At 59.0% G+C, this 25,929-nt stretch overlaps 1 protein-coding gene across 1 annotated transcript; it reads right to left on the minus strand.

The window, feature by feature from the left end:
* Window positions 1-4,253: 4,253 nt before the first annotated feature.
* On the minus strand, window positions 4,254-25,219 carry COL6A1 (collagen type VI alpha 1 chain). Its single transcript, XM_061167402.1, has 35 exons — window positions 24,993-25,219; window positions 24,407-24,536; window positions 22,746-22,946; window positions 21,649-21,808; window positions 21,347-21,475; window positions 21,225-21,245; window positions 21,063-21,083; window positions 20,938-20,982; window positions 20,095-20,148; window positions 19,517-19,561; window positions 19,391-19,417; window positions 19,195-19,221; window positions 19,058-19,102; window positions 18,707-18,760; window positions 18,451-18,513; window positions 17,632-17,694; window positions 17,487-17,540; window positions 17,368-17,403; window positions 17,116-17,178; window positions 16,458-16,520; window positions 10,984-11,046; window positions 10,216-10,278; window positions 10,049-10,099; window positions 9,893-9,928; window positions 9,493-9,555; window positions 9,230-9,295; window positions 8,684-8,719; window positions 8,131-8,167; window positions 7,864-7,872; window positions 7,507-7,640; window positions 7,105-7,214; window positions 6,780-6,963; window positions 6,503-6,683; window positions 5,757-5,786; window positions 4,254-5,633 (listed from the first exon to the last, which is right to left on the minus strand). The coding sequence occupies exons 1-35, from the start codon at window positions 25,087-25,089 to the stop codon at window positions 5,011-5,013; spliced, it is 3,084 nt and encodes a 1,027-aa protein (XP_061023385.1). The 5' UTR covers window positions 25,090-25,219; the 3' UTR covers window positions 4,254-5,010.
* Window positions 25,220-25,929: the final 710 nt, after the last annotated feature.

A 25,929-nucleotide genomic window follows, 5' to 3' on the forward strand; every position in this document is an offset into this window, starting at 1 on the left:
ACCTAAACTGCAGAGGGAGGTGGAGACAAGCAGGAGGGCACCAGAGACGGGAGGAAGCGCTTGTTGCTGGCGGCCCTCGGCAAACATCGTCTCTGCTCGGGTCTGACAGCCAGGCTGCACCTGATGGGTGGGTGGTCTCAGGGGCCCTGACAAGAGACTTGCAGAAGGAAGATGGGGGAAAAAGGTGCCCCCTTCTCCTGCACCCACTGAGGTTGGTGGGAGGGGCCATCTGTTAAATTACAACAAAAATTTTGAAGGATCGGGGGTAAGAGGTGGAGATAGGGTGTACGGTTTTCTAACCAGTTCAGCCACATAACAAACTATTGTCAGCTCAGCAGATTAAAATAATGCAAATAGACCATCTCATGGGCCCCGTGGTCAGCGGTCTGGGCACAGCTCTGCTGGTCCTCCAGACTCACATTCTGGAACCAGGGTGCTGGCCCGTCTCGTGTGAGGTTGCGGCCCTCTTTCAGATGCACTGGTTCTTGGTGGGGTTCAGATTCTAGCTGTTGCAGGCCAGAGTCCCCTCCTGTGGCTTCACGGGCAGTTCAGAAGACTCTCTGATGTCTCTGGGACCTGACCCGCCCAGGAGAATCTTCCACTCAGAGTTGACTGATTGGGACCTTGGTCACCCTGCAGAGATCCTGGCAGGCACCCCAGCCGACTCGCACTCAGGGGAGGGGTTGGTATGAATAAAAGATACCCTGCTCTGCCTGTAAGAAGGGCCATGTGGCTGCCAAGGGGAGCACTCCTTGGGGGATGGACACGTGCTGGGGGAGCGGAAGGAGGAGTCAAGAGCTGGTGGAGACTGTGGAGATGGTGAGCCACTGGCAGAGATTCTGGCTTCTCTTTTTCTTAATCTCAAGCATCTGCACATGTACATTTCTGAAAATTGTGACAAATGCATATCCCTGTGACCCCCAGGCCATCCAGACAAACACTTCCATTATCCTTCCCGCTAGTCCCATCTGCAGAGGCTGAGACTGCCTGACTTATCATCAGTCATCAACTTTCCTGTCCTGGAGCTTCACATATGGGACCATGCATCACACACATGTGTGAGTCCGGAGTCTTTCACGCAGCACAACGGGCATGAGGCTCACCCGGCCACCTGCTCCCTGGTGTCACGTGTGGAGTTGGTGGTGTGGATGGATTGCGGTTCTTTGTCCTTTCTCCTGGCAGTTGGACACAGGGCTCAGGATGGGGTGATGGGTTGTGTGGGAGGCGAGAGTGACCCAGGGGCCTGTAGTGGTTCTAACACGGTGGTGCCACTTCCCACAGCCTCTCATGGTGCAGATATGTGCCTCATGCCTTCCTGACCCCAGGCAGTGTCTTGTCCTGGCTCACCTTGCTCCCCGAGCAGAGCGGCTGTCCAGGCTTCACTGGAGGAGGGCCTCTCAGTCTCTGGGAACCATTAAGAGTAGTCAACCAGGAGCCAAAAGACAGAGGAGTCACTGAATTTTAAATACTACCCTGGGAGGGCATCACTTCCTTTAGACAGTGACCCCCAGAGAGTTGGACACGGGTGGAGGCGCCCGGGTCTGGTGTGAGGGTCTCCATCAGAGAGCTGCACAACAGCCATCTGACCCATGGGCACCGCCAGCCCCCTCTCCTGAAAAATCACAGATGGAAAAGTATTCCTTTTTGTGCATTCTTAGCAAAAAAAAAAAACTCACTGCAAAGACCAGATCTTGGCTGTAGCAGAGAGCGTGGAGATGAGTGACTCCCCGTGAAGAACAAGGACCAACAGACAGGGCTAAATGCCACCCAAGGCCGTGTTTGAACACTCACTAAGATGACGGATGTGTCTGTAGTTTGAAAGTGAAAGGGTCTGTGACCTTGTCTGCAAACCAAGGCGGTCGACACTGCAGCCCCTCTGCCGACCGGCTGGGACATCTGGGCGGACCCCGTGGAGGCCACAGCCTCGAGGTCAATTTCACAAACATGCGGCCCTTTGACCAACCCCCTCCCCACACTTGGATGGACCGTGGGCTAGGTCAGAGTGAAGGTGTTATGCCCGATGTCCGAATCCCCGAGCGGGAAGAGAGAAGGCCTCCAAGACAATGCAAGTCGCAAAAAGGGAAGTTTATTGCTGACTCGAGTCAGGGCTCCTGCCGCATCCAACACAGTGGTACGGGGTCAGAGAGCCCCGAGCCCAAGCTGTTACACAAATTTATGGGGTGAGCACACGCCGTTGGTAGTTGGTTTAAGCAGATTGCAAAGCAATTTCATTGGTCAAAACTTTTGCATGCGCGGGACTTTCCTGGGGGTTTCCGCCCCATTCCTAATTGGCAAACAGCGGTCAGTGTTAAGCGAAAGCTGATCCAGGTGGCCTGATAATCTTACCACCCAGAAGTAGGAAGGCCTACTCCTAATCTAAGCTGCCTGCCATGGCATTACTTCTGCTCGCCTCACAAAGGGACCCGGAGGCTGTGTATGCCCTGTCTGTCCATCCCCATTGGCTGATGAATCCTGGGCAGCTTCCAGGGGGAGCTGGCAGGGGGCCTCCGAGCACCTCCAGACCCCACTTCAAGGACCAGGCTTCCTGGGAGGAGGAGGAAGCTGAAGCCGAGGCTCAGAGGAGTGAGACCGATGTCGCCCCCGGCAGCTGTGGGTCGGGACAAAGGGGGGTGGCCACAGCCCAGGGTGCCCTGTAGCTCCAACTGTGCATGGAGGGAGGGGAGCAGGCATCGGAGCCGAGAGCCCAAGTCTGGGAGGAATGGGAGCCCGACCACAGACAGGAGCAGGAACGGGAACCTGTTTTGCCCTGGTTTGCGGGACTTCAAGCGAGGGCCTGGGACATTTCCTTTATACACATGGAGAGCATGCGGGCGTGCTGGGCCCCAGGTTCCTGCACCATAGTTTTAAAGAATGAAGGAAGACCCTCGTCCTAATCTGGGGGTGTTGGGAGGAGGAGCCCGAAGCCTGGTCCCAGCCGAGAGTCCAGTTAGAGGTGATTCAGGGATTGAGGCTCATCCTTTCTTAAAGGCGAAGTTTCTGATTTCTCAGAGTCCTTCAGGAAGAGGTCTCTGGGGTGACCACCCCCAGGTGGGTGGGGAGAGCCCCCAGGCCCGTGCCAAGGCCCCCTGACCCAGGTGCAGACCTGGGATCCCTAGGAGGCAGTCAAAGCAGTGGGGGCCGTAGAGATGGAAGGTGGGGATGCAGGGGTCCTGCAGAGACTCCTGGAGCCCTGGCACTGCTTACCCAACCCCTTACCCCCTAAAGCTGCCCTTTCTTGTCAGTCCTCCAGCCTCCCCACTGTGGCCACATGCGGAGACTCCAGCTGCCTGGACCCCAAACAGAGATGTGCACGCTGTTTGCCCTATGGGCAGATGCGTCCGAGTTATGAGCCCAACTATGGCTGAGTACACTGAGGTGAAGGTGACCTGCTCACGGTCACACCACTGGGGGGGCCGAGGAGGGGGTCACCCCTCAAATCGGGGCTCCTCCTGGTGACCGTGAGCGGTGGACACTTACGCCAGCAGCGGTCAGGCTCCCACGGAGCTGAGTGTGGCATTGGTCAGGGTCGAGGCCCCGGGAGATCCCTGACCCTCCGTTCCACAGGGGTGCTGCTCCCCCAGAGTCAAGGACCCCCACCGCCTGGTGCTCTGCTCTCATGGCCCCATTTTGTGTGGTGTCAGGGGGGGCGCCAATCCCCCCAGGGGCCCTGCCCAAGGATACTCGCCAGGGTCCCTTCCCCACTCCCGCCATGCCCCTGTGGAGGCCCCTGGTCGACTCCTGCCCAAACTCCTCCCTCGTTCTTCAGCTGTAGCCCATGCCACACCTCTCCCCTTTCCTCCCCCCACAGCACTCTACCTGCCTTCCTCAGATGGGGGGCTTCTCCTGAAGACAGGGGTGGGGGCTGCGGGGTGGGGGGTGGGGCCTCTCTGTGGTCTGCTCTGAATCCAGGCTGGATTGCCCAGCCCCTGTAGACATCCTGGGGTGGTTTGGGGGCTGGAATGCTGGCCTTTTGGGGGACCTATCTCCCAGCAGCCCCCACTGCCTCTGAACCTGCTTCCGATTCTACAGTCAGGGTGTCAGGCTCAGCCTCCCAACTCCTCCCCAAGTACCAGGGACGGCCTTCAAGTTCCTGATTTTCTCCCAGACCTGGAAGAGAGGCGTGGATGGACGGCGCCTGGCCGTGGAGGCACCTCTCAGGGCCCTGGACGCCTCAGCCCCTCTGAGTCCTCCTGTCGCTGCAAAGGGCAAGCACAATGGGGGTTTAACTCCTCAGAACAAACGACCATGGAAAGGAGAGTGAAAAATCTTTATTTGGAAAAGTCGCCCACATGAACACGGTTGAGAAAAAACACAGAAAGGAGTAAAAGTAAAACTAAAGAACCAAGAAAATCTTCAATGAAATGTAGAACCAATCACTTTCTTGAGAAAAAGGGCTTCAGCTTGTTTCTGATAAAACACCTCACTGTGCCCCAGGGGGTGCGGCCAGGCCTCCAGTCCTGGGGTGGGGTGGGGCAGGACAGCACCTTCGCTCTGGGGTTTGCGGTCTGGGCTTTGCCATCCAGGAGGGGTCGTGGTCTCTGCTGGCAGGCGTGAGTGACAAGAGCCTCGTGATGGGGGACAGCTCATCAGGGCTCATGCTCCTGTGCAAGTTCCCTGGGAGATCTGACTTCTGGCTGAGCGAGGGTTTCCGGAAGGACTCTCAGATCGGAGGAAGTCAAGCTCTGGGCGGTGGTGGCGGGGGCTGGTGGAGAGGGAAGGCAGTGACAGCTGACCCCAGAAAGGAAAGAGAACCAGGTGCCAGGGTTCTGACTGGGATGAGGGGACGTGGACAGGCAGCAGGAGGAGGGCACTTGGGGTGCAGGTGCAGGCAGGTGGCAGGAGGGGCCCGGCAGAACCCCCGCACTGACACTCTGCTCTGGGGGGTGGGCCAAGCATAGAACATAGAATCACGGCTTTTCAAGCTTTCCCTTAAAAAAATCCTAGCTAGTCGGGTCGGTCAGGAACGTTAGGTCCCCTCTTGCCTCTGTCTCGGTGGCAGGGGCCAGGCCACTAGTCCAGGGCCACCTTCCTGGACACCGTCTGGTAGAAGACGCCTCGCAGCAGCGCCTGGTAGCTGGGCACGCGGAACAGGTGGCGCTCGCCGAAGACCACATCGTACTCCGCCGCCTTGCCAGTGACCAGGACACGCACGTGCGGCTCGTTCACCTGGCGGCCCACCACCACCGCGAAGATCTCCACACCCTCCCGCTGGGCTTCCTGCACCGCCTTCTCGATGGCGGCCGGCGTGGCGCCCTGCGAGTTGCCATCCGAGAAGAGCAGCAGCCTCTTCTTGGCGGCGCTGGACGAGGCTTCGCGGTAGAAGCGGGTCACGTAGCCCAGGGCATCCATGATGTCGGTGGCGTCATTGAAGAAGTCCATGGAGTCCACGGTGTTGGCCAGCACCGTGTAGTTCTGCAGGAACTGCAGGGCTGTGCGCTCCGGCCGCTGCTGCCCCGTGCCACTGTACTGCACCACTGCCACGCGCACGTCCTGGGCCGGGTCTGTCCGGCTCGCTGTCAGGAAGCGCTCTGCCAGCCGCTTGGCAAAGCGTTTGGTGATGTCAAAGTTGTGGCTGCCCACGCTGGCTGAGCCGTCCAGGAGGATGGTGATGTCGGCCGGGGAGGAGAAGGTGACTGCGGGTGGAGCAGCTGTGAGCATGCACCGCAGGCCCTGGGAGCCTGCCCTGCCCCTATGGCCTCCAGACCCTTCTTACCCAGCGCCCCCCACGAGGGTCCCATCCACCCCCCAGTACTCACTTGGGCAGGTGTAATCTGGACATTTCTTGTCTGTAAAAGAGAAAACCCCACAGCATGAACCAGCGATCATAGGGACCGCTGTTCCTCCTGTAACCCCCCAGCAAGAGGATCCCTGGCACTTCTGAGGCGGAAGGCACGGCCACCACTGTCTCCACCCAACAGGAGGGATGTCCCTTATTCCAGAGAGGGTTTTTGAGTGATGGAAGGGTCTTCCAGGCACCAGCCCTTCCAAGAACAGGGAGACCAAGCTCAGGGCTGAGGAAGGGTGTTCTCTAGCACAGGCCCCATGCCACAAGCCCCAGGTAATGCTGGCTCCACTGCGCCAGTCGGGGCCCTGAGTCTGAGCCTGAAGCACTCTCTAGTTACTGCCCAGCAGCTGCAATGTGGACTCAGCTCTGATCCTGGGCCAAGCCCAGATGGACGTGGGAAATGTGTCCCTTAGGTGGGAACCTCTGAGGGGTCTCAGGCTCCAAGGCCCACCAATGCCCACACTTTTGGGTGCACCCAACCTCAGACCCCAGTGCACGTGTGTGCAGTGGGAGACCACGGTGCAGCCCACATTCGGGGAACACCTGTGTGGATGCCAAGCCACAAGGGAGTCAGGCCACAACCTCCAGAGTAAGAATGGGGAACATCTCAGGGGGGAGTGGACACGCTGCTGGCCATGGGCATCTGCTGCCACAGCCAGAGGTCACAGCAAGTGGAGAGCGGACAGCCGAGCCACGGGGCCTGCCTGCCACGCTCACCTATGCAGATCTGGGCAGTGATGTTCTTCAGGAAGCCGTCGTCCAGCAGCTCGGCATAGTTTTCCTTGACCAGCGAGATGCCTGGCCGTCCCTGGGGTGCCAGGCCTTGGCAGGAGATGACGTTGAGCTGGTCAGAGCCCGCGGCCAAGCCAAAGACATCCTTGATGCCCACGGAGACCACCTGGGGGGAGGGGCAGTGTTGGTGTGGCCCTTGGTGGGGACAGTCCCCCGAGCCCCTGGGCGTGAGGGCGACAGTGTGGTGTGGGGGCCGCCCTACCTGGATGTCAGGGCCGCAGAGCACGCTGAGCGGGGTGGTGTCCCTCTGGGTGTCCGAGCGGCCGTCCGTGATGACCAGGGCGATGCGGTTGTTCTGGGTGGGCGGCAGCAGCCGGCTCCGGGTGTACTGCAGGGCCTCGCCCGTGAAGGTGCCCCCGCCCATCCACTGCAGCTTCTTGATGGCTCTGCAGGGCCACGGTACCGTTAGGGCGGGAACCGGGAGTGAGGGGGGCCGGGGGTCAAGGGCAGGGCCAGAGTCAGGGGTCAGGGGCCCAAGTGGGCCTTGGGCTATGATGCGCGTGCAGGCGCCGAGCAGCCACACTCACTCCTTGAGGTCCTGGGCACTCCTGATGTTGGGGTCCCTCAGGTCCACGTGCTCCTGCATCTGGTTGTGGCTGTACTGTACCACGCCCGCATGCGACTGCCCAGGCTCAAACTGCCCGAGAGAGTCGCCGCCATGAGGAGCACCCCCAGGATCCCCGGGGTGCTGGTGCTTCTCCCTGCTCAGGTCACGCCTCCACCCACCCCCCAACCCCGTCCCGGGTTGGACTGGCCCCCAGGCCCCCAGGGGGATCTCATGCTCTGCTGGGCTGGGGGCCTTGGCTTTTGAGAAACAAGGCATCTCTCCTGCAGCCCCCAGCATCCGGCCCTTCCACTCTGGTGTCAGGACAGATCCCTGCCTCCCTGGGCAACTTCATCCCTGAGCGAGGCCAGGGCAGCCGCCTCACCTTGACCAGCTCGTCCCTGCTCAGCCGGTCAATGACCTTGACGATGAAGTCCTTGGCAATCTCGAAGTTCTGTAGGCCGATGCTCTCGGAGCTGTCCAGCACGAAGAGGATGTCGATGGGCCCGCACTTGCATTCTGCAGGCGGCAGGGGTGCGGTAAGCCTCGGAGCCCCTCCCAGGACCCCTCCAAAGCAGGGCAGCAAGGAGTGGGGGCTCAAGGACTGGGGGTCGTGGAGAGAACTCCGGTCCCCCCAACCCTGGTTGCGTGAATGACCAGGGGAGGATGGGCAGGCCAGCACCCAGGGCCAATCCAGGGGAGGGGAGATGAGTCCGCCCCCCAGGTGAAGAGTCAGACTCACCACAGCAAGCTGGGAAGAGAAGAAAGAGGCGATCATATGGCGTCAAGACTAACCCCCCAGCCAGCTACCCCTGCACCCCTCCAGATTTTCTCATGGGAGGGGCAGGCATTGAGATTAAACCCCCCAGCCAGGGCCCCCTCACCCTTCCCCCCAGCGTCCTCTCAGGAGGGGCCCATGCCTGCCCTCCTGCCTGCCTGCACCCCCCCAGGCGGCATATGGCAGGACGCTCTTTCTCATCAGGGTAGTGATCAAGGGGGAGACACTCACAGCACATTTTCATGATGATGTCCAAAATCTCGCATTCCTGGGGGTGAGGGAAGAGACACTCCCAGGAGGAGGAACTGGTTCTCCTGTGGTGGCCCCTAGGGTGGGAGGAGAGGCTTCCCAGGCCTCGGGGGTGAGGCCAGCCCTCCAGGTCCCCCTCCCCTGGGACTCCAGCTGGGACTGCAGAGGGGCTGGGCTGGGCAGGGCAGGGTGTCCCCCTTCCCAGGGCATGCCCCGCTCTACCTGGGAGGCCCCTGCCTGTGGGGCACGGACATCTGATGTGGCCTCTGATATGTGGCCTCGGGTGTCTCACTGTGGCTATCATGTGTCCCCCCTCGTGGCTCTGTATGTTCCCTTACGACCAGCACACATCCCCACTGTGACTGTCACGTGCCCCCACGGCCCTTGTGTGTCGGCTGTGACCTCCATGTGTCCCTGCTGGGGCCTCCACATGTCTCCCTGTGGCCATCCTATGATCCCTGCTGCCGTCAGGCTCCCCACCCCACAGGAGCCTTGGCCAGAGTGGTCAGTCCACAAAGATATTCACAATACTTACGTCTGGTCCTGGTGGTCCCACGTGTCCTGGGGGTCCCTGTCAGAGAAAGGATAGGAGAAGGATTGTCAGGGTGGATGCTGGGGCCGTGCTGATTCCTGAGCCGCAGATCTGACAGGAGCCCTTGGCTGACCCCCTTCATGCAGGGTCCCCCAACACTAGGGGGAGCCGAGGCTTCTGCACATTCAAGGCTGGGGAACCTGCTACTGTCGTCCACCTGGTGACCATTGTCCAGTTGCCCTTTCCTGGCGGTCAGTGGGAGCCCACCCCACCATGGGAGAGTGTCCCGACAGGTCTAACAGCGCCACCTTGATGGGCAAGGTGCCCGGCCTCACCCAGGCACCACCTGAGGCCCTGCCATGCCTGTCATAGCTCACCCGGAGACCTGTCCTCCCCTTCTGCCCACCCCCTCATGCTCATCCCCCCAGACCCTGAAACCGCATGTCCCCTCAATCCTCCTGGAGCCCATCCCCAGAGCCTTGCTCCCAGGTTCCCACCACCCCAGACTCCACAGCCTCAGGGAGGGTGCCCGCCTGCCCATGGACCCACCTGGGGGCCTTCGGGACCTCGGTAGCCCTTTGCTCCTTTGGCGCCTCGTGGAGCAATGTCATTATTCTGGAAAGACACAGTGCAGTGTTGTCGGCTTGCCACGCATGGCCAGATCACATGCTATGAGCCTGGCCATCACCCCCTTGACCTCCAGAATGCTCAGCCACCCTCGGAGCCACGTTCCCCCATGATCCATGGGCTCTGGGCCCTTGAGGCTGAGGTTGACTGGGGATGTCGCCAAATGCAGTGGGCTCTGCACTCACGTCCTCTCCGGGGTCCCCGGCTTCTCCCTCGTCCCCCTTGAGGCCGGGGTAGCCTTTGGTGCCCTGCAGGTGATGGAGAGCACATAGTTAGTGGGAGCCGGCCCAGGGTTGGGGTGGGTGCTGCGGCTCTGGGCTTCTAGGGGGCACGCCTCTGGGGTGGGCCATGGAGTGAACAGATCCCGAGGGGAGTGTCAGCCAGCAGGGGTGCCCAGGGCCAAGCAGGGCCTGAGGAGACAGACACGGGCTGGGGGCGGGGGGCAGGGCTTGGCGATGAGCTGGACCTCGGCGGGGCTGTGTGTGTCTGCACGTGTTTGCTCAGGTGTGGGAGCAATGTGCGTGCACAAGCGTGTGTGCCCATGTGCACCCCCCATGGCCAACAGAGCAGATGGCGTGTACTCACGTTTATCCCAGGAGGACCTCTGCTGCCTGGATAGCCCTGGAGAAAGGCGGGACAGTCACATCAGTCACACCAGTCACACCAGAGGGGCAGCCCCAGCCAGAGAGCCATGTGCCCCACTGGCTTAAGGGGGCATCAGGCAGGATGCAGAGTACTCACAGGAAAGCCGGGGAAACCTTCGGTGCCATTCCCAGGGGGGCCGTCTTCACCCTGGGAGAGCAGATGGAGTCCAGCCACTGCAGGACTAGCCCAGGCCAGCTGCTTCCAGACTCTGGGCCCCAGACACTCTCCCACCCAGAATGTACCCTTTGCCCTGCATCACTCACCCTCTCACCCATCAGCCCGGGGTCTCCGGGGGGGCCTGCAGGCCCCGGAGCTCCTTTGGGGCCCTAAGGAGGAGAAAATGAAGTGGACTCTGGGTAGCAAGCCACATATGCTCGGAGGCACGAGGCCTCCTGGATGAAAGAGGAGAATTAAGTAAGATAACATGTTTTCATGCAGCACATAAATTACTCATAAAAAAGGTGTTTAAACCTGGAATCCTGGAGGCCATGCCACTTTTGGGCCTTAGAGGCTATACCTCCCCCATGTCCACCCAGGGAGTGACCCAAGAAGGAGGTGACCAGAACAGGGACAGGGACCCAGGGGGTCAACTGTGGGGGATTCACACCCAAGAGCCCAACCAGACGGGGTGGAGGCACCAGCAGACACACTGCAGGCGTGGCCAGCGCCAGCATGTCAGCAAAGTTGAACAATTGTTAAGGTCTGAGTTCATAATGAGAAAAACAACAGAAAACCTTCTCAAGTCAAATTCATAAGGCATAACATGCAAAGAAAGAAAAAAAAAGGGAATTTGGAAAAGAAATAAGCCAATCTGTCAATGCGGTTTCTCTCTAGGTGGGGTTTTCGATTTCAATTCTTTTTAATATTTTTCTGCATTTTCTAAATGTCGTCAGAGTCACACATTCCATGAAGTGAAATGAAACATTTATGTGCAGGAGCCCAGGCGGTTCTCCCAAAGAAGTCTGGGTGGGGGTCGGGGACGGGGGGTCAGGCTAGTCCCTCCTGGGATAGCGGCAGGGAGGGCTACTCACCTCGGTCCCTGGGGGCCCCTCATCACCTCGGTATCCTTTCGGCCCGACGGGGCCAGCCTCACCCTGCAGAGAGGACACACCCGAGATGGGCCCCCGGGTGCCCCCGGCCCCACACCCCACCCTTGCTGGCTGCTCCATCCTGCCGCTCCCTGGGGGCCACCGCCTGCCTTCCCGTCCAGGCTCTTGGTCCCCCAAGGACTCCACAGACCCCTGACCTATCTTGGGACAGGAAAGGGATGGGAGTGGCCCTGTGTGGTGATGCCTCCTGGCCCCCAGTAGCACATCCTGGGAACTCAAGGAACTGCTTGAGACATGGAAACACCAAACTGGGTGGAGCTCCTGGGGCAACCACTGCAGGGGGATGGGGGCGCCCACTGCGGAAGGATGGGGACAGGCCAGGCCTGGTGGCCGGGTGCACACAGGAGAATGGGACCCTTCCTCAGTTTCTCAGTTGCCTTTTCCAGCGATTTGGGAAAACACATTTCCCAGGACCTTCTGCATGGACCCTGGTGTCAGAGCCGACCTCCTGTTGGGTCTGGAGTCGGGAGGGGCTTGTGGGGCCCCTGACAGGGTCGGGAGGGTGGGGCTGAGTTCAGAAATAGAAGACCTGGGGGCCGGGAAGTTGAATGTGCAGGTGACCAAGTGCCACCTGGGTTGGGAGCCACAGGTCCAGGGGGGACCATCCCCAGTTGGTCACAGGCTGGGGGGACACAGGGCACCCCCCAAAGGAGACAGCCGTTCCCAGCAGTGTCCAGGGTTCCTGCGGCCTAAGAGGGGCCTCCCTTTGCCCCACACTCTCGGCAGCTTCCTTTTACTGCAGCGACCAATTACTCTGAAAACTAATGCGGTTGGGATGCACCCAGGACCCCAGGCCAGGTCCCACTTCCAGTGTTCTGTGCCTTTAGAGTTTGAATGACTTCCCGACAGTGCCACAGGAAGAATCTGGGCAGAATGTGTCAGCACCACTGGCCAGGAGCGACTACAGCTCCTCAGTTACTGTCCAGAAAAGGCCAGGGCCGGGGAGGTGGCCTGGCAACAGGGCCTGCTCAGCCTGAGGCCACAAGAGTCAGTTGTGGGAATGGGGTGGACACAGAAAGAGCAGGGGCATGTGACAGTCGTTCCAGAAAGAGACACGTAGAGATGAGGGGCTTTAAACCTGATGGAACCGCATTTCAATCATTGAGACAGACTGCACTCATGTGCGTTGTGACAACGGGCTGGCTGTTCACTGAAAAAGCCAAGGAGGGCAAGCCCACCCCTCTTCCACCGCTGGAATCTACGCTCCCGATGAATCAGAGGTGAGCAAAACCACACTGAAAGGGGTGAGAGCATCTGTAAACCTTTGTGCAGAAGCAGGACAACCTCAACTACAAGGTACCCCAGACAAACTCAGGACAGACGAGAACAACGTCTGCACCATGGATGCAGCCCCCCATCCCCCACCACCGTGGGGGACACAGACCCTGGCGGGAAGTGATCAACTGCATGAACAGCCCAGCAGAGACCACACTCAGCCCACAAACACATCAACAGTCAATCCAGGAGATGACTAAACATGTGGAGCCAGAGTCTGATCACAGCTCATGTTGGCAGAAGTGTGTGTGAAGCTTGTTTTACATTCTTGGGGGAGTGTGAGTGGGGGCCAGATGGGCAGGTAGGTAGGATTATTTGGCAAATGTCAACTCATACATATAACACTGGGGCTGACATTTTGCTGCTAAGAATTTACATGCTGGATATTGTCTTGGAAGCTCTTCAGGATGGATGGATGAGCAGGTGGGTGGGCGGATAGATGGATGGATGGATACATACATCCATGGATATATGACAGATGACTAGACAGATAAGTGGATGGATAGATGGATAGATACACATATATGTACACAGGTGATGGGTGGATGGGCAGATGGATAGATACACACAAGTGTACACATTGTAAAAAAATGCAAAAAGGCAAAATGGTTGTCTGAGGAGGCCTTACAAATAGCTGAGAAAAGAAGAGAAGTTCAAGGCAAAGGAGAAAAGGAAAGATATACTGATTTGAATGCAGAGTTCCAAAGAACAGCAAGGAGAGATAAGAAAGCCTTCCTCAGTGATCAATGCAAAGAAATAGAGGAAAACAATAAAATGGGAAAGACTAGAGATCTCTTCAAGAAAATTGGAGATACCGAGGGAGCATTTCATGCAAAGATGGGTACAAAAAAGGACAGAAACGGTATGGACCTAACAGAAGCAGACGATATTAAGAAGAGGTGCCAAGAATACACAGCAGAACTGTACAAAAAAGATCTTAATGACCCAGATGACCACAATGGTGTGATCTCTCACCTAGAGCCAGATACCCTGGAATGCGAAGTCAAGTGGGCCTTAGGAAGCATCACTACGAACAAAGCTAGTGGAGGTGATGGAATTCCAGCTGAGCTATTTCAAATCCTAAAAGATGATGCTGTGAAAGTGCTGCACTCAATATGCCAGCAAATTTGGAAAAGTCAGCAGTGGCCACAGGACTGGAAAAAGTCAGTTTTCATTCCAATCCCAAAGAAAGGCAATGCCAAAGAAGGTTTAAACTACTGCACAATTGTACCATCTCACATGCTAGCAAAGTAATGCTCAAAATTCTCTGAGCCAGGCTTCAACAGTACATGAACTGTGAACTTCCAGATGTTCAAGCTGGATTGAGAAAAGGCAGAGGAACCAGAGATCAAATTGTCAACATCCTTTGGATCATACAAAAAGAAAGAGGGTTCCAGAAAAACATATACTTCTGCTTTATTTACTATGCAATAAAGTCTTTGACTGTGTGGATCACAATAAACTGTGGAAAATTATTCAAGAGATGAGAATATCAGACCACCTGACTGCCTCCTGAGAAATCTGTATGCAGGTCAAGAAGCAACAGTTAGAACTGGACATGGAGCAACAGACTGGTTCCAAAACATCAAGGCTGTATATTGTCACCCTGCTTATTTAAGTTCTATGCAGAGTACATCATGCAAAATGCCGGGCTGGATGAAGCACAAGCTGGAATCGAGATTGCTGGGAGAAATATCAATAACCTCAGATACGCAGATGACATCACCCTATGGCAGAAAGCAAAGAAGAACTAAAGAGCTTCTTGGTGAAAGTGAAAGAGGAGAGTGAAAAAGTTGGCCTAAAGCTCAACATTCAGAAAACTAAGATCATGGCAAATAGATGGGGAAACAATGGAAAGAGTGACAGACTTTATTCTTTTGGGCTCCAAAATCACTGCAGATGGTGACTGCAGCCATGAAATTAAAAGACACTTGCTGTCTGGAAGAAAAGTTATGACCAACCTAGACAGCATATGCAAAAGTGGAAACATTAATTTGCCAACAGAGGTCCATCCAGTCAAAGATATGGTTTTCTAGTAGTCACGTATGGATGTCAGAGCTGGACTATAAAGAAAGCTGAGCTCTGAAGAATTGATGCTTTTGAACTGTGGTGTTGGAGAAGACTCTTGAGAGTCCTTGGATTGCAAGGACATCAAACCAGTCAATCCTCAGGGAAATTAGCACTGAATATTCATTGGAAGGACCGATGCTGAAGATGAAGCTTCAATACTTTGGCCACCTGGCATGAAGAGTTGACTCATTGGAAAAGACCCTGATGCTGGGAAAGATTGAAGGCAGGAGGAAAAGGGGAACAATAGAGGATGAGATGGTTGGATGGCATCACCGACTTGATGGACATGGGTTTGAGCAACCTCAGGTGCTGGTGATGGACAGGGAAGCCTGGTGTGCTGCAGTCCATGCATGGTTGCAAACAGTCAGACACAACCGAGTGACTGAACTGAACTGACACATGTGTCAGATGGACTGAACTGACACATGTACACAGGTGATGGGTGGATGGACAGATGGAGAGATACACACATGTGTACACAGGTGATGGGTGGACAGACAGATAAAGATGGATAAACACATGGACAGATGGACAGATGATCTGACTGAACAACAGATGGATGTTGATACTTATGACAGTATTTTTCTGTAAAGCAAAACACTGCGGACAATCTACACACAGTCTGCGAGAATGATAAGGGGCAGGAAGCAGACCCTTCCAAGGACACCAAGGAAGAGGCCCCATCGCAGGCCAAGGGTGCCCAGCCCAGACTGCACCCTGCATCTCAGGGGCCCTCAGGGGCTTGTGGGCCCCGGGTGCAGCCCTCACCACACGGGAGGGGGCGGGTGGAGTCCGGGGCCTCGCAGGATCCAGCTCCCTTGCCACGCATCCTCACCACACACACTGGTCCATTTGCTATGTGTTCATAGACATATGGTCTGTCTCCCCACTGAACTGCCAGCCTCCCTGCCCCATAAGCGTGGCACCAGCCTGTGTGCCCCCCTTCCAGTGCTTCCCCAGGGCTGGCTGGAGCTTGAGTGGGTTCTGTAGACCTCTTCCAGGACCCACTGGCCACCAGGAGTGCCAGGATGCCACCAGAGCTCCAGCACAGCCTGGCCAAGACCACCCATCAATGTGGTGTGGCAACTTCGACAAACCCGACGGCCAGGCAGGCTCCTGCCTTGTCCCTCTGGCCAAGGCCCAGTGGTGACAGCCCATCCTGACCTGTCTCATCTATGTGTGCATTCTGTCACCCCACATGCCCTCCACTTGTGAACCCTGCAGCAGGACCCAGTCAGGGTCTGGAGAAGATGGGCTGAGAGCACCAGTTGGCAGTGGGGGGGTGGGCGGTCAGGCATGATGCTCCCTGGGGGAGTGATCTCAGCTCTCCCATCCAGCTGCTCATAGCTTCCAGCCTATTCCCAGGCTGCTCCTCTCGCCCAGCCCACTGCTTCTTCAGGCCTCCACTGTCTTCCCCTCCCCTAACATGGCCTCTAGAAGGTCACACCCAGGAATTCTGGAATGTTCCTTGGACTGACACTCCCAAGTCAACTTCCTGCCAGCATCTCACCGCCGGGCTCCAAACCCTGAGGGAGGTTTACACACTTCATCTCTGGTGTGGTACCTGTCTGGGCTCAGTCCTCCAGGGCCTTGCCCCCCTTCCCAGGCTGGAGGGGTCCCCAAGGGCCCAGGCTCCAGCACACCTCTGCTGCTGCCAGCCCCACCCCCATTCCCTGCCCCCACTGGTCTTGATGGCTCACTGCCCGGCTTCCACCCTCACTGACCTCTTCCAGCACTAGCTGCACCAAGGCATCCTCCCCTCTCTGAGGGCAACGTGGGGGGCAGCGTGGGGGTCTTTGCTCAGGGCTGCGTCCTGGCAGTGCCCACCCAGGGACAGGGCTCCCCCTGTGAGCACTGGTCCACCTTGCCAATCCGTACCAGCCCCCTGGCCGCCGTCCCCCCAACCCCAGACACCCCAGGTCTCCAGGCCACACCCCCACAAGGAAGCACCTGGGTTGGCAGTGAAGAGACCTCCCCCTGCATCTGTGAGTTGCTCCCATCTGGCAGCACCATGCCCCCACCCCCCCACCCCTGCCAGCCAGGCTTCCTACCGGGTCACCGGGGACACCGACGGGGCCTTCTCGTCCCTGGTCACCTTGGGGTCCAGCTTCACCCTGGGAGGAAAAGCCACTAAGGAGGAGACGGAGGAGGACGGCCGCCCTGGGGGCCACCAGCTGAGGTCCGGCAGCTCCTGTCATCCGCTGTGGTGGCCTCGCTTCTTTCTCTCCCCTGTCCTCCAACGGGGCATGTGCTTGGCCATCAGGGGACTCGTGTTTTCAAGGGGCCATGATGAGGGGCCGATACCCCTGCTGAGGCCTGGAGGCAGCTCATTGTCCCCCCGGCAGGGGTGGGGGGAGGGTGCTGGCTACACTCCCCTCTGTGAAATGTAAACTGAAGAACAAGCAGGGTGATGCTGACACCATGGTGGGCGGAGCAGGGAGGCCTAAGGATTTGCATTCCGCCTCTAATCCGAATCTGTTGCTGACCTTTCTCTGCAGCTGGGGGCCTGGGGGGGCGAGGTCCCACACAGGAAGTAGGCGGGAGAGGGGGATCTTTGGGACATGGGAGTCCAGGGTGTGGGTCACCCACACCTCAGGGCCAGAGGGTCACGGTGACCTGTCCTTGATTCTGATGGCCTGACCCCAGTCTGGCTGGGTCTCTGCCTCCCTCTGAGGGGATGGGGGTCCCAGCCTGGGGACAGCAACTCACCGGGTCTCCTCTTGGGCCCCGCGCACCTGGGGTCCCTCGAGGTCCTCTTTCCCCAGGGCCTCCCTGTGTGGAGGGAGCAGAGGCGGTGAGGTGTGGGGTGGGAGCCTGGGTCCTGGGCTCAGGGCTGTCCCCCCAGCAGATGCCAGGATGCATGGTGTCTCCACCTCATGCCCCGCCCCGTCCACCTGGGGCCTTGTGGGTCACACCAGTCATACCGGCTGCTGACTGGTGAGGCTCAGAGCACCCACTCACCTTCTCTCCGGGGGCTCCGTCTGGTCCTGCATTTCCCTGGAGTAAGAGGAATCGACATGAGTTTGTCAGCAGGAAGATCTCTGCTGAGTCTGGGGTGTCGCGGGCAGGAGGGCTCTTACCTCATCGCCGGCTTCTCCCTTCTCTCCCGGGGGACCGGGCTCTCCGGGCTCACCCTGAGAACAACAGTGCAGACCGTCTCCTCTGACCCTGCGGCCCTCCCAGGCGCGGTCACCCCCACTGCATCAGGGAAACGTGCACGCTCACCTCATCTCCGGGGGGCCCCGTGCTCCCTGGCCTCCCAGGCTCCCCGTCTGCTCCGGGCGCACCCTGGAAAGACCCGAGGGTCAGTCTTCAGGAGGCCATGCCCAGCTGTCCTGGGGGCCCGTGACCCCACGCTGACCCTCCTCACCCAGGCTTCAGGCCGCAGTCCCTGATGACCCTAGCCACTCACATCTCTGCATCAAACCCACTTCCCAGGTTCAAACACTGCCCATGGCAGGGGCCAGCCGGGCCCTTGAGAGTGGAAGCCTGGGATTGCCAGGCTGGGGGCTGGCACCCTCAGACCTCAACCAAACTCCAGGACATCCATGTTGCTAGGATGCATTTGGGATAGAATCCATGTTACTCCTCCAACTTTTCCAGCATTTGCTGCTGCTGAAAACCCAGAGAAATATCAGCAACAGATTCGAATTAGAGGCGGAATGCGAATCCTCAGGCCTCACTGCTCTGCCCGCCGCAGTGTGAGTATTTCACTGAGTTTATTCCTGAGTTTGCATTTCATTTGAGCAGGTTGATCCTGGGCTGACCAGAGGGCTGCAGGCTGTGTGGACTATCCTGAGGTGTCCAGAGAGGCCTCGGATGGACAGGCAGGTGCCAGAAGTGCGATGGGGGTGGGACACGCCCAAGGCTGGGGACCCTGTGTTCTCCCGGGCAGAGGTTCCCACGCCCATCCCTGCCAGTCCGGGAAGAGCAGTGGGGCCTGGCCCCCACACTAAAGCCGAGAACCTGCTTCCAGAAGGAAGTTCTCCTCAAAGTCTTTTAAGCCCCAGCCGGGCCCACCCTCTGTGGGCTCGAGTCACTGACCTTCTCTCCTTTCAGTCCAAAGGCACCTGCATCGCCCTTGGGCCCGGGAGGTCCTTGGACACCCTGGGGAGAGGAGTCAGACCACAGTCTGAAATGGCAACCACTGGCAGCCACTTGCCGGCAAGCGACAAGCCAGCAAGACAGGTCTCCAGGCCATATGGCATGCGTGACTTCGCATGGTTGGCAGGAGGGCTGAGGCAATTTTCACTCCTGAGAGCTTACAGCCTTAAGATGTGGGTAAGAGAAAGTGACTTACGTCGAATCCGGGTGAGCCTTTGCAGCCTGGCAGGCCGGGGTACCCTGTCTCCCCCTGCAAGGAGGAAGGTGGGTTTGGGAGTCAAGCCTCTCAGCTCTGGCTCATCCACCGTTTCCTAAGAAGGTTCCCCCCAGTGGAAGACACTCTGAGCTTGGCTGGGTAGCTTAGGGTCCATTGGGACCTGAGGCTTGGCAAGAAACATCTCCTGCCTTCCACGCTACCTCAGAGTTGCCCAGGGTGGCCACATATGAGACCCCTATCCACCCACCTCCTCGAGGATAGCCAGCCTGGCCCACCACCCCTTCCCCGAAAAATATGCCCCGCCTCCGCCCTCCCCGAGCTGAGGGTGACCTTCATGCCATCCACGCCGTCCATGCCACGCTTTCCCTTCTCGCCCTGAGAAGTGCAAAAACCAAAGGTCAGACAAAGGTCAGACTGCACCCCCACAGGGCAGTGTCCCCACCGACTGTGCCCCTCGGGCATCTCACCTTGTAGCCTTTGGGTCCCCTGGAGCCCTGTGGAGATAGAAAGGGAGGGTGAGGGGCTTGGTCGCCCCATCGTGGGGTGAGGCACCCCCAGCTCATTGCAGCCTCACCACGCAGGGAACGGGCAGCACTGTCCTTGTCCAGAGTGGGGGGCCACTCCGTGCCCCAGGGACATGTCCCAAAGCCGCAGGTCACTCACCTTCTCCCCTCGGCTCCCTTTTTCTCCCTACACAGCAAACAGAGGAGAGGAAGTGGGTGTGAGGGGTGCTGGAGGCCTGATGCCCTGAGGCCCAGGGCAAGGCCCCGTGGGGGAGGAGAGACCCACCTTCATGCCCTGGTAGCCGACGGGTCCAAGGTCCCCAGGTCTTCCCTGCAGCAGAGGAGGGTGGCGTGTTAGACAGCCCTGGGAGCAGGAAACCCCCACCAGCCCCCTCACTCCCCACCCTACTCAGGCTTGGTCAGCTGGAGAGACCCGGCAGGCTGACCACTGACCTGTGTCCAAGAAGCGCCCTGCTGTGGAAGCCCCACCCCATTCCTGGGGACTCTCAGTGGAGCTCCAGGGAGGGAGAGACACAGGGCCCCCCACCCCGGGGAGGAGACCACCACGGCTGAAGCAGAGGCCACCTGCTGGCCGACCGCTGCCCCCTGCCCTCTGTGAGCAGGTGGGCCTGTGGGAGGGGGACTGAGGGGCGTGGGGGTCTGCCCGGGTGGGAGTGCTGGAAGGCCAGCTGGGCCGTGTGCCCCCCGGTCTTCATCACCCACAGGAGCCATGTCCTCCGAGAATCAGGCCACACGGCCATGGTGCTCAGAAACCAGTCATCCTTCCGGAAGTTTCTGCGGTCTGGTTCCCTGGCCTCTGGCTTCTCAGCGTCCCCACCCCTCAGTCAGGCACCCGGCACTCACAGGTTCTCCAGCTTCTCCTTTCTCTCCCGGGAGCCCTGGCTTCCCTCTTTCTCCCTAGAACAGAGAGCAGATCATGGTCAGAGGACAAATTCCATTTACTTCTAAAAAGCTGGTAAAAGGAAGCCCCTACTTGCTAACAAAAAAAGGTCTATGAAGTTATTCCATCCCATCTCCAGTGTCTACATGGTTTCCAGGCACCTTTCCCGAGGCCCAGGGTATGAGGGCAGGCCCAGGGTCTCTCCCACACACCCCACCAAGCCCTGGGGCTGCCTGGCTGACCCTGACTCTTTTCTCTTTGCCTGTTCTTGCTGCCGTGCTGGGCCCCCAGGGTCAGGTGGGAGTGCAAGGTGGATGCAGCCTGGAAGCCCCCTGTGGAAGGTGGCCACATGGCTCCATGGCCACTGGACTTGACGCTTTCCAGGAAAAGCCAGAACTCTAGAATTTCATGAGTGAGCTCCCAGCTTGTGAATACTAGCAATGAATTTTGTTTTCCAGTCTGGCCTTGGGCCCATTTTGCATCCATCCCACGGCAGGCCCACCTCTGGGAGCAGAGCCACAGGGACACTCACTCCAGGAAGGCCATGCCCTCCACCACGGGAAGGAGGCTGGGGCAGCAGACCCCACCCCACGGCAGCCATGGCCACCAAATCAGCTGTGGGGTCACCACGCCCAGACCCTCTCCCATGGCTGGGACACCTGCTCAGCAGAGCATCTGGGTGGTGGGTGCTGAGGGCAGCTGCCTGGGGTCCAGCTGCACCCCTAGACCTGGCGGCAGCCTGCAGGATATTTCTCCCAGGCCTCCCTCTCCATCAAGGTAAGCACCGGCAGGATGTGGCCACTTACCTCGTACCCGGGGTCGCCTCGAGGCCCGGGGGGTCCTCTGGCGGGCTGCAAGACACAAAAAGAACAGTCAGTGGGGGCACCACTGGGGCGGCCCAGGGGTGGGGGTGGGCAAGGGCCACACTCACCTGGCACTCGAAGGAGCAGCACTGCGGGATGGGAAGAGGACAGAGGGACATGTCAGGAAGCGTGGGCACAGCCACGCCGGCCGCCCGCGCTCAGACTGCTGGTGGAGGAACGGGCGATGGTGATGCCAGGGTGGGGGACATGGGGGGGGAGGAGGGGCTTACCACTTGCTCCACATTATTTTTCTGAAAAGTGAGAGAGAAAAGTCAAATTAGCTTTCATTCCTGGGCACAGGGTTTCCGGCACCTGGACTCGGCGGGGTGCTGGGCCTGCAGGCGGCGCTCACAATCATGTCCGTGATGGTATCGATGGTCTGGCTAATGACTTCCTCGGCGTCGCGGCTCTGCCCCCAGTCAGCCGCTGTGAAGTTGCGCCGGTACGTGTGGTCTGTGGCGATGATGCTTAGACGTGGCTCCTGCCATCGATGCAACCAGAGCGAGGGTGAACGTCAGCGACAGTGGGAGCGCCAGGCCCTCCCCTCCTCTACTCCCCTGGAGCCCCAGTCCCTCGGGCTATGCCCATACCCTCTCCCATTGTAGTCCCTGGGTACCCCCTCCCTCCACTGCAGGCTCTGGGGGGGTGCCCCACCAGGTGGTCAGGCGTGATGGCCACAGAGAAGACTTTGATGCCCAGATGCTTGGCCTCATTCACTGCATCCTCCAGGCCCCCACAGGGCTCCTTGTAGCCCTCCAGGGGGTGCCCATCAGTCACCACGATCAGGTATTTGTTCTCCTTCAGGTGGGAGCCCCTGCAAGGTGTGGAGGAGGTGAGATCACCTGGCCCAGCCTCCTCACGCCACCGCTGACCCCAACAGCTCAGGGCCCCGTTGGGACCACATCGCTGAGACCCCTAGACTGGAGGTGAGGGGCAGGGGGCTAGAGACCCCAGAGGGAGATGCAGACCCAAGGGTGGCTCTCAGAGCAGTGTTTCCAGTTTCCCTGTGTTGATCCGGCCATAAGGTGGGCTTACAGAAAAGGATAAGAGTTGGATCATAAAAAAGGTGAGCACTGAAGAACTGATACTTCTGAACTGTAGTGTTGGAGAAGACTCTTGAGAGTCCCTTGGACTGCAAGATCAAACCAGTCTATCCTAAAGGAAATCAGTCCTGAATATTTATTGGAAGGACTGATGTTGAAGCTGAAGCTCCCATATTTTAGCCACCTCATGTGAAGAACTGACTCACTGGAAAAGACCCTGATCCTGGGAAAGGTTGAGGGCAGGAACAGAAGGGGTTGACAGAGGATGAGATGGTTGGATGGCATCACTGACTCAATGAACATGAGTTTGAGCAAGCTCCAGGAGATGGTGAAGGACAGAGGAGACTGGCAGTGCTGCAGTCCATGGGGTCGTAGAGTGGGACACTACTGAGCAACTGAACAACAACATAGACAAGGATATTAAAACAGAAAATAAAGTTCCGTGGAATTACATTTCAGGTCCCCTCTGCCTTCAGTGGTTGAGGAGACAGTGGATAGCTGGAGGGAGGGACAGAGTGGTAGACAGTGAGGGGGCAGGCTGGGCGGTGGTCACCAGCACGACCCCCGCGGGCACTGGGTCTGCTCTGGGGACCTCAGGCACCAAAGTCCAGCCGGCCAGCAGGCAGCAACCAGGGAGCGCTGGACGCTCCCCAGGCAGAGTTGGAAGTTGGCGGGGGAGGGCGGCGCCACAGGGCGGCAGGCACTCACCCCACGAGCAGCTCCTCCAGACCCTTCTTGATGGCGCAGTCGGTGTAGGTGCCCTTCCCAAAGTACTTGACGGCGTCCACGCTGCTCTTGAGCTCGTCGCGGCCGCTGGGCATGCGCGTGAGCCCGCGGATGATCTCCACCTCGTCGCTATAGTGCAGCGCGCCCGCATTCCACACCAAGTTGCGGTCACAGCGGTAGTACCTGCGGGCCCGGGATGGTGAGTGGGCCTCCCCACACCCCGGCGCGCTCCCCTCCCCTGCTCAGCGGGGTCACAGGTGGACAGACAGCCGGTCCCCTCTCACGCCGAGAGGGAGGAGCCCGTGGTCCCGTAAGCAGCCCTGAGACACCGGTCCCCGTGCCGGGGGAGGGGGGGGGGCACAGGGCGGGGAGACGGGGGTGGCCAGGAGGGCGGGCCCAGCCAGCTAGCGACCACCATGTCCCCTGATCTCCAGGGCCTCAGATGAGGAGCCGTGAGCCGAGACCCTATCCCAGGGCCATGGAGTGGGGGACAGACCCTGCATAGATAGCAGTGGAGACGGTGACAGGGGACAGGGGCGAGGGGGAGGGAGGGGATAGGACCCCTGGATCTGAGTGGCTTCTTCTCTCTGCCCCGGTCATTTTGGCCGAGGATCTCAGGGGGTAGCCAGGCCCCTCCAGCCCATCAGCCGACAGGTGACAGAGGCCTCCGTGGGGCGCCAACAGCCCCAAAGGCAGGAAGAGCCCCCAGTTCACAATTGGAGTGAATAAGGTACAGGGCCAAAGCCCCCCAGAGTGGGATGCTGGGTCACCTGGCTGCCCCGTGCCCGCTCCACGAAGCTTGTCCACACCTGGGCCCTCCCTGGCCTTCATAAACCCGGGCATTTCAGGAGGTCTGGGGTTTCGGTCCCACAGTGCCCTGCACTGGGCACCTTCCCTGCAGCCTTTCTGGTGGTTGGGAGGCTGGGGGCCTGTTAGCCCCCAGCCGGTCAGTGGGTCAGAGCGGGAGGAGGGGTGGGGCCTGCGAAGGTGAGGGAGATGGGTGGAGCCTGGTTCTGAGCTTAGCGCCCCACCCTGGCCAGGCCCCGCCTCCTTGCAGGCGTGTCCCGTCCTCGGCCACACCTGCCGCCAGGGGCTCCCCCATGTGTGAGTGAGCAAGTGGAGGGATGGATGGATGGATGGATGGAGCATGTTGCCCCCAAAGCCAACACCAGGCTGGGGCCGCTCTGACTAGGACACTGGACACGGGGGACACAGAGACCTCGGGTCTGGGACTTGGGCTGTGACCGTCTACTTGGGCAGTGGTCAGTGTCCAGGTGGCTGGTGAGGGGCGCCCCCTCTAGGTACCAGGCGGACCCACAGGGCCTCAGGCCAACCTCCAAGCCTGCTCAGGGTGGGGGAGGGGAGCTGTTCAACACTGCCTTTGGGGAGCCCAAGCTATAGCACTGTCCCCCTTGGCCCTCCTGGCTAAACAGCTGGCTCCATCTCAACTCAGTCCTTTTCTAGCCCATCTGAATCACACAGCCCCAGGGGAAGGGACTCAAGTGGCCTGGCCAATACCGCCCTTCTCAGAATGGGGACCCTGAGGCCCAGCTCTGCCTGCTGGCTGAGGTAGGGGAGACACCAGCCTGTCTCCCCTGCCCTCCAAGAGCATGGTGAACGGGGGGAGGGGGACAAGGTCCTACCTGTCCTTCAGGTTGTCAATGAAGCGCTTGGTGAAGGACTTAACCTTGTCCACCAGGGCCCCATAGGGCTTCAGCCTCAAGGCCACGCTCTCGGAGGTATCCAGCACAAAGAACAGGTCCACAGGGCAGTCTGGGTCACGGACAGGAGGAGAGGCTCAGCCCTGCACCGTCCCTTCCCCAGGTGAGCCCCCACCAGCCCCACTGGCCACTTCCCCAGCCAGTCACCCCCTTATGCCCAGTCAGGCCCCAACACTCCTGAAAGAGCAAGGAGAAGTTGAATTTAAAACTGCCAGGGAGGGGCTTGACCTTCAGGAGAGGGTGTGTAGGAGCAGGTAGGAGCGTTTCCTGACTGATCACCAGGAAGGAATCAGAAGGAGCCGATGATGGAGGCAGAGGGGGTGCAGACACTCAGGGGGCACAGGGGCTGAGACCTGGTGAGGCCCATCCTCCTCCCCAGGGTCCCCCGCCAGCTGAGCTGCATCTAAGCTCTTGAACATCAAGGCAGGGGCCGGGGTCTCCTGGACCTCACGCCGGATGCGTCTGGTCCAGGCCGGCCTCGCCCAACAGACACGGCAAGTCCACTCACCTTGGAAGGCGATGGCCCTCGAGGCCACGGTGTCGTCCTGCGCGGAGGCCCAGCAGGCCTGCAGCAGCAGGGGGAGCAGGGCGCGGGGCAGCCTCATGTCACCGGCGGTCGTGTCACCATGGAGCAGGGGCCGGGGGCAGGGTGGGCTGTGGTGACCGTGATGCTGGCCGGGCAGAGAGAAGTCCTGTCTGCTCTCCTTCTGGAGTTTCAGCCCAGGAGGGAGGGAGGGGTGGAGGGAGGAGAGGGTGGAGGAGGAGCCTGGTGGGGGGCGTCTCTCCCAGCTCTGGGTGAGTCACTCCCTCTCCCCTCCCCCTGGAGCTGCTGTGCTGGAGGATTTACCTCCCTGGTTTGTGAGGACTTTTATTTGCTTACAGTTCTCAGGTCGAGTTTAAGAAGTCTGAAAAAGAGTGCATAACCCAAGACGAATTTCCCTGAAACATGTTTTGGGCGTTTCGTCTTAGCATGGGATTCACCGGCCTCTTCACCTCCCCCTCACTAACCACTTTCTACAAAGTGGTGCTGTTTGTTTAAATGTTTCAAATCCATGGATCTGTCTGACTTGCGAGCGGTCATATAAATACCTCTTCACCGTTTAGTCACATACATATTGACAAAAGATATTTTGTTTTTACTCTGGGGAAGCACAGAACAATAACTACACATACATTTGTGTGTGTGCATGTACTCAGTTATGTCCGACTTTGTGATACCACAGATTGTAGCCCACCAGGCCCTCTGTCCACCAGATTTTCCAGGCAAGGATACTGGAGCAAGTTGCCATTTCCTTCTCCAGGGGATCTTCCTGACCCAGGGATCCAACCTGCATCTCTTGAGTCTCCTGCATTGGCAGACAGGTTCTTTACCAGCTGAGCCACTGGGGAAGCCGGAGTGCATGTGTCGACAGAGACCCCCGAAGGAGCTGAGGCCCTGCTTCTGA

Source organism: Dama dama, chromosome 19 (genome assembly GCF_033118175.1).
Source record: "Dama dama isolate Ldn47 chromosome 19, ASM3311817v1, whole genome shotgun sequence".
Lineage (NCBI taxonomy): Eukaryota > Metazoa > Chordata > Mammalia > Artiodactyla > Cervidae > Dama > Dama dama.